This window comes from Ovis canadensis, chromosome 1, assembly GCF_042477335.2.
Source record: "Ovis canadensis isolate MfBH-ARS-UI-01 breed Bighorn chromosome 1, ARS-UI_OviCan_v2, whole genome shotgun sequence".
NCBI lineage: Eukaryota > Metazoa > Chordata > Mammalia > Artiodactyla > Bovidae > Ovis > Ovis canadensis.
The window spans coordinates 261601015-261616046 of record NC_091245.1 but is presented as its reverse complement, the minus strand read 5'-3'; the positions used below and the strand labels follow the sequence as shown (position 1 = coordinate 261616046).

General features: G+C 36.8%; 1 protein-coding gene across 1 annotated transcript in view; it reads right to left on the bottom strand.

The window, feature by feature from the left end:
- Positions 1-1537: 1537 nt before the first annotated feature.
- Positions 1538-15032, bottom strand: part of MRPL3 (mitochondrial ribosomal protein L3) — a 57229-nt gene continuing 43734 nt past the window's right edge. The window contains exons 9-10 of the mRNA XM_069566119.1: positions 14326-14403; positions 1538-1870 (exon numbers count right to left, since the gene is read on the bottom strand). Coding sequence (XP_069422220.1) covers positions 1718-1870; positions 14326-14403 — 231 coding nt within the window. The 3' untranslated portion in view covers positions 1538-1717. The remainder of the gene's footprint in view (positions 1871-14325; positions 14404-15032) is intronic.

The window sequence follows — 15032 nt, the reverse complement described above, 5'->3', positions numbered from 1 at the left end:
AATGAGATTTATTCTCATATCCCTGCATATCACTACTCTTTCTTGTTTTACTGCATTGGCTAAGATCTCCAAAACCATTGTTGTCTAGAAGTAGTAAAGGATAGCCTTACTCGGTCTCTGACAACAATGTGTCTAATATTTTACCCTTGAATATGTTTATTTTTAACAAGTTCAGAAATTCCTAGTTTGATAAATTATTTTTAATAAAAAATAATGTGCTAAACAAGATTTACTGCAATTTAAAATTACTCCTCTTGAGGACCTCGTAATTAAAGAGAAACATGAAACAAACAAATGTTATTTGTTTTACTTTGCTATCCAGGAAGCTCAGAGCCAAACCAAATATAACACCTCTGCTCAACTCAGGCCACAGCCTGCTCAACTGTATTATATTGGCACCATTTCTTCTCAACCCCCCACTTATACTAATTTATATCATCCTACATGTTTTCTCCTTACTTTACTATTTTAACACATGGATCTGTCAACTACCACAAATCTTTAATAAAAAGAGATGAAATATAAATGAAAACTTTAAGAGAGATGTGGCTTCAGCTGGATTTAAAATTAAGAATGAGAAATGCAATGTGGACCCCAAAATACTGGTAGGTCTTCGTGTGATTTCCTGGTAACTAATGAATTTGTTATTAAAAGGTGATTAGTAAGTCTCTTGGGTGGCTATGTGAATCAAGTCTTGGAAGACACCTGAAGTTTAAAAAGTTAAAATTCTGTGTATCCTTAGGAATCTAGTCCAGAGGAAATCCAGTAGTTAGGTAAGGCCTGCTTATACTTACATTGGCCTAGAGCATGGCTCAGAGGTAAAGAATCTGCTTGCCAATGCAGGAGATACAAGAGACTCGGGTTTGATCTCTGGGTTGGGAATATCCTCTGAATAGGAAATGGTAACCTACTCCAGTATCCTTGCCTGGAAAATTCCACAGACAGAGGAGCCTGGCAGGCTACAGTCCATGAAATTGCAGTCTGACATGACTGAACAACTGAACATGAGCATGATACTAACATTGTTAGGCTTAATTATCTGTCACAAGTAGCCATTAGTAAATATTTTCATTTGATACAATGAAGAGAAACCCAGGAGCTATTATCAACATTTTGAGTAATAGGTGGTTAATAAGTTTGTTGAATGCACACCCAGGTTGTTTCAAATCTCTTTTGGAAGGCATCAAGGAAAAATGATTACAAGACTTCCCTGGTGATTCAGTGCAGAGCCTTAACCACTGTATGCTGTGAGACACAGCCAAAAATGAAAGAGTTATAGTTGAATCATCAAGCTAAAAAATAACTATACCCCCCAACACAAGCATAATATATAAGACCCATAATTTGTGATTTTAATTTGTGTGTCAGGCCTTTAACTATAACATAAACATTTCTATAATTTAGATAAACATCTGAATTCCTCTGTTTTTGAGGCTCAAGAAATGGTTTTCTTTTTTCTTTAATCTAGATAAGTTATCTAGTCTCCATATGAGTTGACACCATTCCACAACCACCCTTTCACAAAGACAGACAAATCTTTAGTAGAAGTTAAATTTATAAACATTTAACATAATTTGAGAAATACACAGTAAAAGAGAACCATGTGGTTATGTGGTATGTTTTAACTAAGGAAAAACCCCCATAATTCCTAGTTATGTTACTGTTCTGGCTCATCAGAATTCACAGCATATGTGGGGTTCTCTCATGTCCAATGAAGTCAAGCAAATGTAATAGAAGGTGCTCCAGGCTGACACACTTCTTCATCATACAAATCTTCTGGTAGCTCCTTTTCATCCTCATCAGGGAAATATGTCGGAAATGGTAGATTTTTACAGAAATCCTTATATGCAGGCAGTATAGAATCTTTGATCTGGGAGGTAGGGGAAGCAAAGATCTTATTAATAAGTTTTTTAAAGATAGTCTGGTTTACTTATAATCCTAGAATATCTGTTTTCGCATTTTGTTTATTTTTTCTTTGTTTTCAGTTTCTACATTTTCTAATGTGAACAATATAGCTGTTATACACTGAGTTCCTCATACTTTATATATGTATATGTATATATACATATATGTATATTCCAATAAACTTAACTAATCCAATGACAGAAACATAGACTTCCTCAAGTTAATCAACTACCTCATGAGAATCCCATGGATAGAGGAGCCTGGTGGGCTACAGTCCATAGGATTGCACAGTTGGACACAACTGAAGTGACTGAGCACAAACCCACACAGATGCTATTAGAACCATCTTATGGAAAAAAAATGAACTGAACGAACTTTTTTGCCAACCCAATGTTATTATTATTCTATATTCTACCATAGGATTTTTTGAGCTCAGATTAAAGAAAATAAAATTTATCTAGTACTTTTGTTAGTCTTAATTTTAACAAATAACCCCAAATTCTAATACATAACCCCAAATAACAAGCTTTATTAAGGAAATTAGCATATATTTAACAAGTAGTGTTCTGAGAGCTAAACATAGAGTAGTATTTAACAAAAAACAATAATAATGCCAGAGTCTCTAAATTAGCTCTATTAACTAACCTTTATATTTGAAAAATATTCTAATTACATTTGTGAATTCATAAACTGAGGAATAACATAGATATTGAAATGATCTAAAATGTTGTTATATTTTTGGAAAATATTATTAGATTCTTTAAAGCTTCTGACTCATTCCACAAACTCCATTCAGAGATAAATAAAAAAAATTACGTGTTAATTATACACACAGATTAAAATAAGACATTTTGGCAATAAGAAATGAGTAATTTGGTTGACGTTAGTACACAGCTGCTAGGAATAGCAAAGTACAGAAAAACATTTATATTCATATCTCTCATTAAAATTGTTGGAAATTACCAGTCAGTTGCCTAAAAGGAAACACTTGTTTTAATCTTTTTTCCAATTCTCTAATTCTGGGTTCAACTTTAACTTGGAAAAAAAAAAAGATATTCTTACCAATTAAACTGTCTCAGAATTTATAAAAGAAAACCCAAGCAAATACACAATAAAGAGAACACCAAAATTTTCTGTGGTAATTTACTGCAAGATATTGAGTATACTTCCCTTTGCCATACAGTAGGTCCTTATCGGTTATCTATTTGATATTTAGTAGTCTGCATCTGCTAATTCCAAGATACTAATTTATCCCTCTCTTATTCTTTTCCCCTTTGGTAACCACAAGTTTGTGTTCTATGTTTGTGAGTCTATTTCTGTTTTTGTAAATAAGTTCATTTATATCTTTTTTTTAGATGCCACATATGAGTGACATATGATATTTCTCTTTGACTTAGTATGGTAATCTCTAGGTTCAACCATGTTGCTGCAAATGGCACTTTCTTTTTTATAGCTGAGTAATATTCCACCTTGGGCTTCCCAGGTGATGCAGTGGTAAAGAATCCTGTCAATGCAGGAGATACAGACTTGATCCCAGGATTGGGAAGATCCCCTGGAGTAGGAAATGGCAACCCACTCCAGTATTCTTGCCAGGAAAACTCCATGGACAGAGGAGCCTGGTGGGTTATAGTCCATGGGGTTGCAAAGAGTTGGACATGACTGAGTTGAGTGCACGCACGCACACACACACACACACACACACACAATTTTCCACTGTATAAATGTACCATGGATTCTTTATATCTCTTTCAATGTACATTTAGGTTGTTGCCATGTCTTGGCTACTGTAAATAGGATTGTGATGAACAATGGCAAGCATGTACCCCTTTGAATTATCATTTTCTCTGGTTATACATCCAGGAGTCAGACTGCTGGGCTATATGGTAACTCAGATTTTTAGTTTAAGGAATTTCCATACTGTTTCCTATAGTAGCTGCACCAATTTACATTCCCACCAACAGTGTAGAGGGTTCCCTTATCTCCATATCAACTCCAGCATTTACTACTGATAGACATTTTAATGATGGTCATTCTGACTGGTATGAGGTGACTTCCTCACTGTAGTTTTGATTTGCATTTCCCTACTAATTAGCGAGGGGTTTTTTTTCATATGCCTTTTAGCTATCTGTATGTCTTCTTTGGAGAAATGCCTGCTTAGATCTTTTGCCTGTTATTTCATTGGGTTGTTTGTTTTTTTGAAGTTGAGTTGTATGAGCTGTTTATATATTTTGGAAATTATTCTCTGTTGGTAGCGCCATTTGCAAATATTTTCTCCCATTCTCCAGGTTGTTTTTTCACTTTGTTTATGGTTTCCTTTGTTGTGAAAACTTTTAAATTTCATTAGGTTCCATTTGTTAATTTTTGTATTTCCATTACTCTATGAGATGGATCAAAAAAGATATTGCTGTGATTTATGTCAGAGTGTTCCGCCAGTTTTCCTGTAGAAGTTTATAGCATCCCATATTATTTTTAGACCTTTAATCCAATTCATTTCTGTAAATGGTGTTAGAGAATGTTCTAGTCTTGTACATGCAGATGTCCAATTTTACCACACTACTTATTGAAAAGACTATTATTTCTCCATTGTATATTACTGCCTTTTTAATGTAGGTTAGCTGATCATAGGTGTGTGGCTTTATTTTGGGGTTTTCTATTCTATTTCGTTGATCTATATGTCTGTCTTTGTGCCAGTACCAAACTGTTTGGATTACTGTAACTCTGTAGTATAAAGTCAGGGAACCTGATTCCTTCAGCTCTGTACTTCTTTCTCAAGATTGAATTTGCCTATCCTGGATTTTGTGTTTCCATACAAAATTTAAAATTTCTTTTCTAGTTCTATGAAAAATGTCATTGTAAATTTTGTAGGGAATACATTGAGTCTATAGATTGCCTTGGACAGTATGATCATTTTAATAATGTTGATACCTCCAATCCAAGAACATGGTATATCTTTTCATCTGTTTGTGTCTTCTTCAATTTTCTTCATCAGCATCTCAGTTTTCTGAGTATAGGTATTTTGCCTCCTTTAGTAGGTTTGTTCCTAAGTATTTTATTCTTTTTGATGTGATGGTAAATGAGATTATTTCCATAATTTTATCATCTGATTTTTATTGTTAGTGTAAAGAAGTACAACAGACTTCTGTGTATTAATTTTGCATCCTGCAATTTTACCAAATTCATTGATGAGATCTAGTAATTTTCTGATAGCATCTTCAGGATTTTCTATGTACAGTCTCATTTCATCTGTAAACAGTGATAATTTTATTACTTCTTTTGCAATCTGGATTCTTTTTCTTCTGATTGCTGTGGCCAGAAATTCCAAAACTATGTTGAATAGAAGTGGCGAGAGTGGGTACTTGTCTTCTGCCTGATCTTAGAGGAAATGCTTTTAGCTTTTTGCTATTGATTATGATGCTAGCTGTGGGTCTGTCATATATGGCCTTTATTATGTTGAGGCAGGTTCCCTCAATGGCTGCTTTCTGGAGAGTTTTACCGTAAATGGATGTTGAATTTTATCAAAAGCTTTTCCTGCATGTATTGAGATGACCATATTGTTTTTATTCTTCAACTTGTTAATGTGCTGTATGATATTAATTGATTTGCAGATACTGAAAAATCATTACATCCTTGGGATAAATCCCAATTGATTGTGATGTATGATCCTTTTAATGTATTTTTGGATTCAGCTGGCTAGATTTTTTTTAAAATTTTATTGGGGAGTTTTGCATCTATTATCATCAGTGATATTGGCCTGTAATTTTCTTTTTTTGTAATTATCTTTAATTTTGGTATCAGGGTGATGGTGAATGTGTGCTAAGTTGTTTCACTCGTATCTGACTCTGTGTGACCCTATGGACTTGTAGCCTCCCAGGTTCCTCTGTCTATGGAATTCTCCAGTCAAGAATACTGGAGTGGGTTGCCATGCCCTTCTCCAGGGGATCTTCCCAACCCCGGGACTGAACCTGCGTCTCATATCTCCTGCATTGGCAGGTGGGTTCTTTACCGCTAGCACCACCTGGGAAGCTCAGGGTGATGGTAGCTTCATAGAATGAGTTCAGAAATGCTCGTTCCTCTGTAACTTTCTGAAACTGCTTCAGAAGGATAGGTGTTAACTCTTCTTTAAATGTTTGATACAGTTTTTCTGTGTAGTTATCTGGTCCTGGACTTTTGTCTGTTCAGTTTTAAAATTACTGCTTCAATTTCAGTACTGGTAATTGGTCTGTTCATATTTTCTGTTTCTTCCTTGCTTAGTCTTGGGAGGCTGTACCTTCATAAGAATTTGTCCATTTCTTCCAGGTTGTCCATTTTATGGTTATATACTTGCTTGTGGTGGTGGTTTAGTCACTAAGTCATGTCCAACTCTTGAGACCCCATGGACACACACCAGGCTCCCTGTCCATGGGATTCTCCAGGCCAGAATACTTGAGTGGGTTGCCATTTCCTTCTGTAATGCTTGTAGCAGCCTCTTATGATCTTTTGTATTTCTGTGGTATAGGCTTTAACTTCTGCTTTATCATTTCTGATTTGGATCCTCTCCTTTCTCTTCCCATAATGAATCTAGCTAAAAGTTTATCAACTTTGTTTATCTTTTTAAAGAATCAGCTTTTAGTTTCATTGATCTTTTCTACATTTTTTTGGTTTGTTTTTAGTGTCTATTTATTTCTGCTCTGATCTTCATGATTTCTTATTTTCTACTAACTTTGGATTTCAATTGTTTTTCTTTCTCTAGTTGCTTTAGGTATAAGGCTATGTTGATATTTTTCTTATTTCCTAAGGCAAGTTTGTACTGCTATAGACTTTCTTCTTAGAACTGCTTTTGTTCAATAGATTTTTAATCATCATTATTTCATTTTCATTTTTCTCTAGGTATTTTTTTATTTCTTCAGTAATCCATTGGTTGTTTAGTAGCATATTATTTAGCTTTTGCATGTTTATGTTTTTGATTTTTTTCTTGTGGTTGTTTTCTTTTTCATTGTCTGCACCAAACAGCTTGTGGTATATCAGTTCCATGGCCAAAGAATGAATCCACGTCCTTAGCAGAGAAAGTGCTGAGCCCTAACCACTGGATCACTAGGGAATTCCCTGGTTGCTTTCTAATCTCATAGCATTGTGATCAGAAAAGATGCCTGATGCAATTTCAGTTTTCTTAAATTTACCAAGGCTTGCTTTGTAACCCAACACATGACCAAACCTGAAGAATGGTACACATGCCCTTGAAATGTATATTTCCATCTGGTCTAATGTGTCATTTAAGGCCTGTGTTTCCTTAGTGATTTTTCTGTCTGGATGATCTGTCCATTGATGTAAGTGGGGCATTAAAATTCCCTACTAGTATTACTGTCAATTTCCACTTTTATGTCTATTAATATCTGTCTTACTTGTTGCGATGCTCCTATGTTGGGTGTGTATATACTCACAATTGTTACATCTTCTTTCCTTGATCATTATGTAATTTCCTTCGTTGTCTCTTTCAACATTTATTTTTTAAAGTGGTCTGATATGAATATTGCTACTCCAGCTTTCTTTTAATTTCCATTTGCATGGAATGTCTTTTTCCATCCTACTGCTTTCAGTTTATATGTCTCTAGAACTGAAGTGGGTCTCCTCTAAACAACACATATACAGGTCTAGTTTCTGTATCCATTTAGCCAGTCTATGCCTTCTGATTAGAGCAATTAATCCCCTTCAGTTCAATTCAGTCGCTCAGTTGTGTCCAACTCTTTGTGACCCCGTGGAGGATAGCATGCCAGGCATCCCTGTCCATCACCAGCTCCCGGGGCTTACTCAAACTCATGTCCATTGAGTCAGTGATGTCATCCAACCATTTCATCCTCTGTCATCCCCTTCTCCTCCCACCTTCAATCTTTCCCAGGATCAGGGTCTCTTCACATCAGGTGGCCAAAGTGTTGGAGTTTCAGCTTCAACATCAGTCTTCCCAATGAATATTCAGGACTGATTTTCTTTTGGATGGACTGGTTGGATCTCCTTGCAGTCCAAGGGACTCTCAAGAGTCTTCTCCAACACAACAGTTCAAAAGCATCAGTTCTTCAGCACTTAACTTTCTTTACGGTCCAACTCTCACATCTATACATGACCACTGGAAAAACCATTGCTTTGACTAGACAGACCTTTGTTGGCAAAGTAACATCTCTGCTTTTTAATATGCTCTCTAGGTTGGTCATAGCTTTTCTTCCAAGGAGCAAGTGTCTTTTAATTTCATGGCTGTAGTCACCACATGCAGTGATTTTGAAGCCCCCCAAAATAGTCTGTCACTGTTTCCCTTGGTTCCCATCTATTTCCCATGAAGTGATGGGACCAGATGCCATGATCTTAGTTTTCTGAATGTTGAGTTTTAAGCCCAACTCTTTCACTCTCCTCTTTCACTTTCATCAAGAGGCTCTTTAGTTCTTTATTTTTTGCTATAAGTGTGATGTCATCTGCATATCTGAGGTTATTGATATTTCTCCCAGCAATCCTGATTCTAGCTTGTGCTTCATCCAGTCCACCATTTCTCATGATGTACTCTTGCATTTAAGGTAATTATCAATATATGTTCTTATTGTCATTTTGTTAACTGTTGTGGACTTCTGTGGGTCTCCCTCCACCCCCACCACTTTCTTTTGTTCTCTGATCTTGTGATTTGATGATTACCTTTAGTGTTGTTTGGGTTCCTTTTACTTTTGTGTATGTGTTAGTCACTTAGTTGTGTCCAACTCTTTTGCAACTCCATGTACTGTAGCCTGCCAGGCTCCTCTGTCCATGGAACTGTCCAGACAAGAATACTGGAGTGGGTTGCCATTTCCTCCTCCAGGGGATTTTCCTGACCCAGAGATTAAACCCAGGTCTCCTGCAATGCAGGCAGATTCTTACCATCTGAGTTATTAGTAGTTCTACAGCTCAGATGGTAAAGCTATTTGTGTATATATATAGATTATGTATTTTTGGTTTGTGATTGCCATGAGGTTTTGGTACATCAGCTATATACATATGATTAAGTTGCTGATTTTGTAATTTCAATTGCATTTTATATACCCCACATTAGTACTCTTCTCCCGTCATGATTACTGTTTTTTTGATATCATATTTTACATCTAATTGTTTTATGTATCCCTTAACTGTGTATTGTGGATACAGATGATTTTACTACTTTTGTCTTTTAACCTCCCTACTAGTTTTCGTGGATGATTTCGTACCTTTATTGTATGTCTGCTCACTGTTTATCAGTGAGCTTTTCCACTTCATAATTTTCTTGTTTCTAGTTACGGCCTTTTCTTTTCTGCTTAGAGAACTTCCTTTCAGTTCAGTTCAGTTGCTCAGTCATGTCTGACTCTTTGCGACCCCACGCCAGGCCTCCCTGTCCATCACCATCTCCTGGAGTTCACTCAAACTCACGTCCATTGAGTTGGTGATGCCATCCAGCCATCTCATCCCATCGTCCCCTTTTCCTCCTGCCCCCAATCCCTCCCAGCATCAGAGTCTTCTCCAATGAGTCAACTCTTTACATGAGGTGGCCATAGTACCAGAGTTTCAGCTTTAGCATCATTCCTTCCAAAGAATACCCAGGGCTGATCTCCTTTAGAATGAACTGGTTGGATCTCCTTGCAGTCCAAGAAACTCTCAAGAGTCTTCAGTATCTGCTATAAAGCTGGTTTGGTGATGCTGAAATCTTTATCTTTTGCTTGTCTGTAAAGCTTCTGAGTTCTCCATCAAATCTGAATCAGAGTCTTGCTGGGTATCCTTGTTTGTAGATTTTTTCATCACTAAATGTATCATGCCATTCTTTTCTGGCCTGCAGAATTTCTGTTCAAAAACCAGCAGACAGTCTTATGGGAGTTCACTTGTATGTTCTAGTTTTTCCCTGTAGCTGTTAATATTTTCTCTATTTATTGTCAATTTGATTCTTATGTGTACTGGTGTGTCCCTCTTTGGGTTAGTCCTATATGAGACTTTCTTCACTTCCTGGACTTGGGTAATTGTTTCCTTTCCCAGGTTATGGAAATTTTCAGGTATTTGAGGCTACCTCTTCAAATTTTCTCATGCCCTCTCTTCTATGATCCCTATGATAAGAATGTTAGTGTGCCTGATGTTGGCCCAAAGGTCTCTTCAACTGTCCTCATTATTCATCTCTGTTTGCTTGTTTTCTGACTGTTAAAAACTTCTAACTACTTGCTCTGCATATCCATTTTTTTTCTAAGTTCTTGGATAATCTTTTAATCATTACTTTGAACTCCTTGAATACAATGCCTAAACTTCACTTCACTTAGTTGTTCTTCTGAGGTTTTATCTTGTTCCTCCATCTGAAACATACTCTTCTGTTGCCTCATTCTGTTTAAATTTCTACTTGTATTTCTTTGTATGTGATAGGTTAGTTAGGTTTCTCAATCTTGGAGAAGTGGCCCTCTATATGGGATGTCTTGTGTATTCTAGCAGTACACTCCTAGCTCATCATCAAAGGCTCAGGGATCAGTTGGTCCCAACAGATTGTCTGATCAGTTTGCAGGCTCAGTTCCACAGGCTGTGTGATTTAGTTTTCTTGTTTCTGGTATCTGTCCCCTGCTGGATGGGGCTGCTCTATAAGCTTGTGCAGGCTTCTTGGAGGGAGAGGGGTTGGTGACTGATCACTGATGGGTAGGACTGGTTCTTGGCCCTCTGGTGGGTAGGCTTGTGTCAAGAGGTGTGTCAAAGGTGGCTATGGGCTCAGGAAGTCTTTAGGCAGCCTGTCTGTTGATGGATGCAGCTGTGTCTTTGCATAATATACTTTGCATAATATACTTACTATGCATGTGTGCTTGTCCCTATATCCTGATTTATAATGTGAGTTTATTTTCAGTTTTGCCTGTTTCGTGTGTGTGTGTTCTACCTCCAGCTTTCCTAAAAAGGAATTGAACTGGTTTGCCAATATACGTAAATAAAAAAGAATGAAAGAGAGAGTCCTGAAGGCAGGGAAATATAAAGCCAGTGGTAAGATTCAGTACACAAAAACATGTACCAGCAACTTTGGCAAAAGATAGTGGAGTAGAGGGACCTTGAGTTCACCTCTTATGAGCATACCAAAATCACAATTAACTGCTGACCAACCATCAATTTAAAACCAAAGACTGGAACCTCCCAAAAATGATACTCTACATCCAGTGATATAAAGAAGAAACCACAATGAGATGGTAGAGAGTGCACTTGTGATATAATCAAATCCTTTACCACCTGGCTACCACAAACTGGAGAATGAGTATATCACAGAGTATATGAGTATATGAGTATATCACTTGGCCTCCAGGTGTCCTAGCACTGGGAGCCTACAGGCTGTTGGGTAGGGCCAGGTCTTTGTACTAATGACCCAAGCAAGACATCAGCCTCCAATGAGAGTTCATGATGAATACTCCCTAATATATCTGCCACTGGTTTTTACATCCCTAGGTTGAACCACAGCTGCTTGACAACTTCCAGTTAATCCTCCAAGACCACCAGGTAGGTCTGACCCAGGCTCCTATGAAATTACTGCTTTTGCCATGGTTCCAGGTGCACATGAGATTTTGCATGTTCCCTTCAACAGTAAGGTCTCTGCTTCCCCCAGTCCTATGGAGCTCCTGCTATCAAGCTCTGCTGGCCTTCAAAGCCAAATGCTCTGGGAGCTCCTCTTTCTGATGTTAGGCCTGGGGAGGTTCAGAACTCACTCCTGTGGGAGAACTTCTGTGATATACTCATTCTCCAGTTTGTGGTAGCCAGGTGGTAAAGGATTTGATTATATCACAAGTGCACTCTCTACCATCTCATTGTGGTTTCTTCTTTATATCACTGGATGTAGAGTATCATTTTTGGGAGGTTCCAGTCTTTGGTTTTAAATTGATGGTTGGTCAGCAGTTAATTGTGATTTTGGTATGCTCATAAGAGGTGAACTCAAGGTCCCTCTACTCCACTATCTTTTGCCAAAGTTGCTGGTACATGTTTTTGTGTACTGAATCTTACCACTGGCTTTATATTTCCCTGCCTTCAGGACTCTCTCTTTCATTCTTTTTTATTTACGTATATTGGCAAACCAGTTCAATTCCTTTTTAGGAAAGCTGGAGGTAGAACACACACACACGAAACAGGCAAAACTGAAAATAAACTCACATTATAAATCAGGATATAGGGACAAGCACACATGCATAGTAAGTATATTATGTTGTAGAAAACAGTTCTTTAGGCTCTCTTAATACATTTAGTGAATTCCAACAACAAAAACTTACATTGATTAAACAGGTTTTAGTATCCCTAAGACACTTACTAACTTTAGAATGAAAAAAAAAAAGTTACTGGCAGCCTAGTACTCTGTATTCTGATGAAGCCAAAAGCTCCTGTGGAATGAGTGAATTAATGAGGCTGCCCATCCAGCAAAAAGAGCCTAGACCCCCAAAGACAAGGGGCTTATTCACCTGCTATGGAATCATTGGGAAGAATGGACAAAGTGGGGTGAATATTTTCAGAAGATTTACCAAACTTTTGACATTTAAAGCACAAGCTCACAAAACACTCCCCTAAACCCACACTTTAATATTTGGGATGGACATTTAAGGTTATAAAAGACAGTTAAAGGATACTATATTTCAAAGACTTTTTTCAAGATGAGTTCTTTTATCAAAATCTGTTTGTTGGAAATATATTCATTAGTGTGTTAACACTTCAAAGTGGCCAGACACTTCTTTGATGGTATAGTTTCTCAAAATGCATTTGGATTTGTCTTTTGGAATTGCCTTCAGTGTACTTTCTGAACATCTTCAGTGATAGCAAGCCATCAGTCATTAAGTGGATTGAGTTTTTGGAGGCAATCTTTGTTGAAGTGGATGGAAAATCTAAATAGTAAGTGTTGTTGATTGTAAATTGTCTGTAACAACCAGATCTGAACCCTGTACATGTGGTATTTCAAGGCAGTTGACCTATTCATCCCTGTTGGTGTCAAGGACAATAGTGGGGTAAACCTGAGCAGTTCTTAGCTGGAAGCTAGCCTAGAACTGTATACAGCGAATGGAAAGAAAAGGAGGATTTGGCAATGTTTAAAATTTCGTCTGCTATCCAGTATAATTTATTATGAAAAATGGTTATTTTCCTTTTTTCTCTTTTATTAGGTTGTGATTTAAAATGACATAACAAAATCTGGAGATAGGAATACATTGAATTCTGAGGCCAAACTGTTAGGAGAAGCAGAGTGACAATCTGCTGGCTTCTGGTACCAGTATGACTTGGGTGACCTGGAGCTTGGAAACACCTAAACCTAAAAACCTGAAAACCAAAACCAAACCAAAACAAAAAACAAAAACCTGCCCAAATCTTGCAATAATTAATCAAATGCATTTTTTTTCTTAAAAAAAAAAAATGAGAATTCAATCAAAGAAGTGAAGAGTTCCAGAAAAGTGAAAGTGTTAGTCACTTAGTTGTGCCCAACTCTTTGTGACCGTATGGACTGCAGCCTGCCGGGCTCCTCTGTCCATGGGATTCTCTAGGCAAGAATACTGGAGTGGGTTGCCATGCCCTCCTCCAGGGATCTTTCCAACCCAGGGACTGAACCCAGGGCGCCTGCATTGCAGGTGGATTCTTTACCATCTGAGCCACCAGGGAAGCCAGAAAGTGAATTTTAATTACTGTAAGACTGAAACAAATTTGGTACCTTATGCTAGTAATGCAATTGACTTGACCTGACTGGAAAAATCTAGGATTTAAGTTTCAACCTATTTTGTTGTTCTTGTTAGAAAATTAATGAAAGCCTATTTCTGAGAACTGCTGATACACTTCTACTACAAGTTCATTTTTCAGAATGGACAATTCAAAATTCAAAAGTGATTTCTCATTTTGTATTATGTTGACTTAAATCCCAGGTTGAATATTTATTTTGTTTTTATTTGATGGGAAAAAAAGTCTCTAAGAGCTTAAGAATTTTTTTCAAGTCTATCTTGTACAACGTGTTTTCTTCTCTTCATGTTTGAACACAAAAATACATTTTCAAGGAAAAGACAGAGCAATGCTAGTAATAATAATAAATCTCTCAAAATGTCGACTTCAAACCACCTTTCTTGTTGATTCTCATTTAACTTTCACCTCACATAATTCCAGTTCCCATGTCAAAGTACTCTTTAAAAATGAAAAAGTCTTTGGAAGGATGGAGATATATTGGTATTTTTAATAAGTAGTTTTGCTACTAACCTTTTTGTATTTCTAAAGAGCCTCTTACTAGACCTACCCTTTGTATAGGCTTATGGTTTTAGAGACATAACCTATAGGTTATTTTATGCAATTTTCTCACTCAGGTGCTACTACATAAGTAGAAAAATTAGCAAAGAACACGTGGGGAAACAGCTACTTATTTTCAAGTCACATATGGGTGAGAAGAGAACTCATGGCACACATCCATATCTCTGAACAAGAGAAAATAAAGACTGTTACACATACCTTTACTAAGCAATTTCTGTGTCCAGGTACAGAACCATTGACATAGATTATATTGTGCTTTGTGTTTATTCGCCACACCTAAAGTAGAAATAAAATCAAACTTTAAGAGTTGAAAGTATGAGAATACACTTACATTAATACAAACGAAAGCTGAGACTATAAGTAGCCTGGAGTTATAATCATGTTAGCAACTCAAAATATTGAATGAGAATAAAAAATTCAAATCCTATGGATGACTTGTATTGTAATACCACAACACATGTCTCATGTTAAGTGGTAGAAAACTCTCATTTTAAGTATAAATGTGACTGAACAATCAAGACTACTAGGATGTCTCAATATTCTGCTGGCACCATTAAGAGTAACAAGTGGAAATTCAAGTTTATTTTTAGTTAATATGAGCTTGCAACTAGAAACTGGGAAGCCATCATCTCTCTGGGTCTGATTTTTTAAAAAAAGTGTGCTAAGCAGATGGCCTTCAAACAGATCTTTACATGGGGAAAACATTTACACAAGTGAGAATAGTCAAGAAATAGTACTGAGAAAGGGTTTGGGGGAAAATCCAGTTTGATCCACACCTCATGGGTAAATGTTAAATACTAGGGAAACCGATATCTCTCCTGTCATACATATGCATACATGAAAAGAAAATACACACAGTAGATACAAATAGATGTCTATGTTAAGAGGAGAGTGAAAAAGTTGAC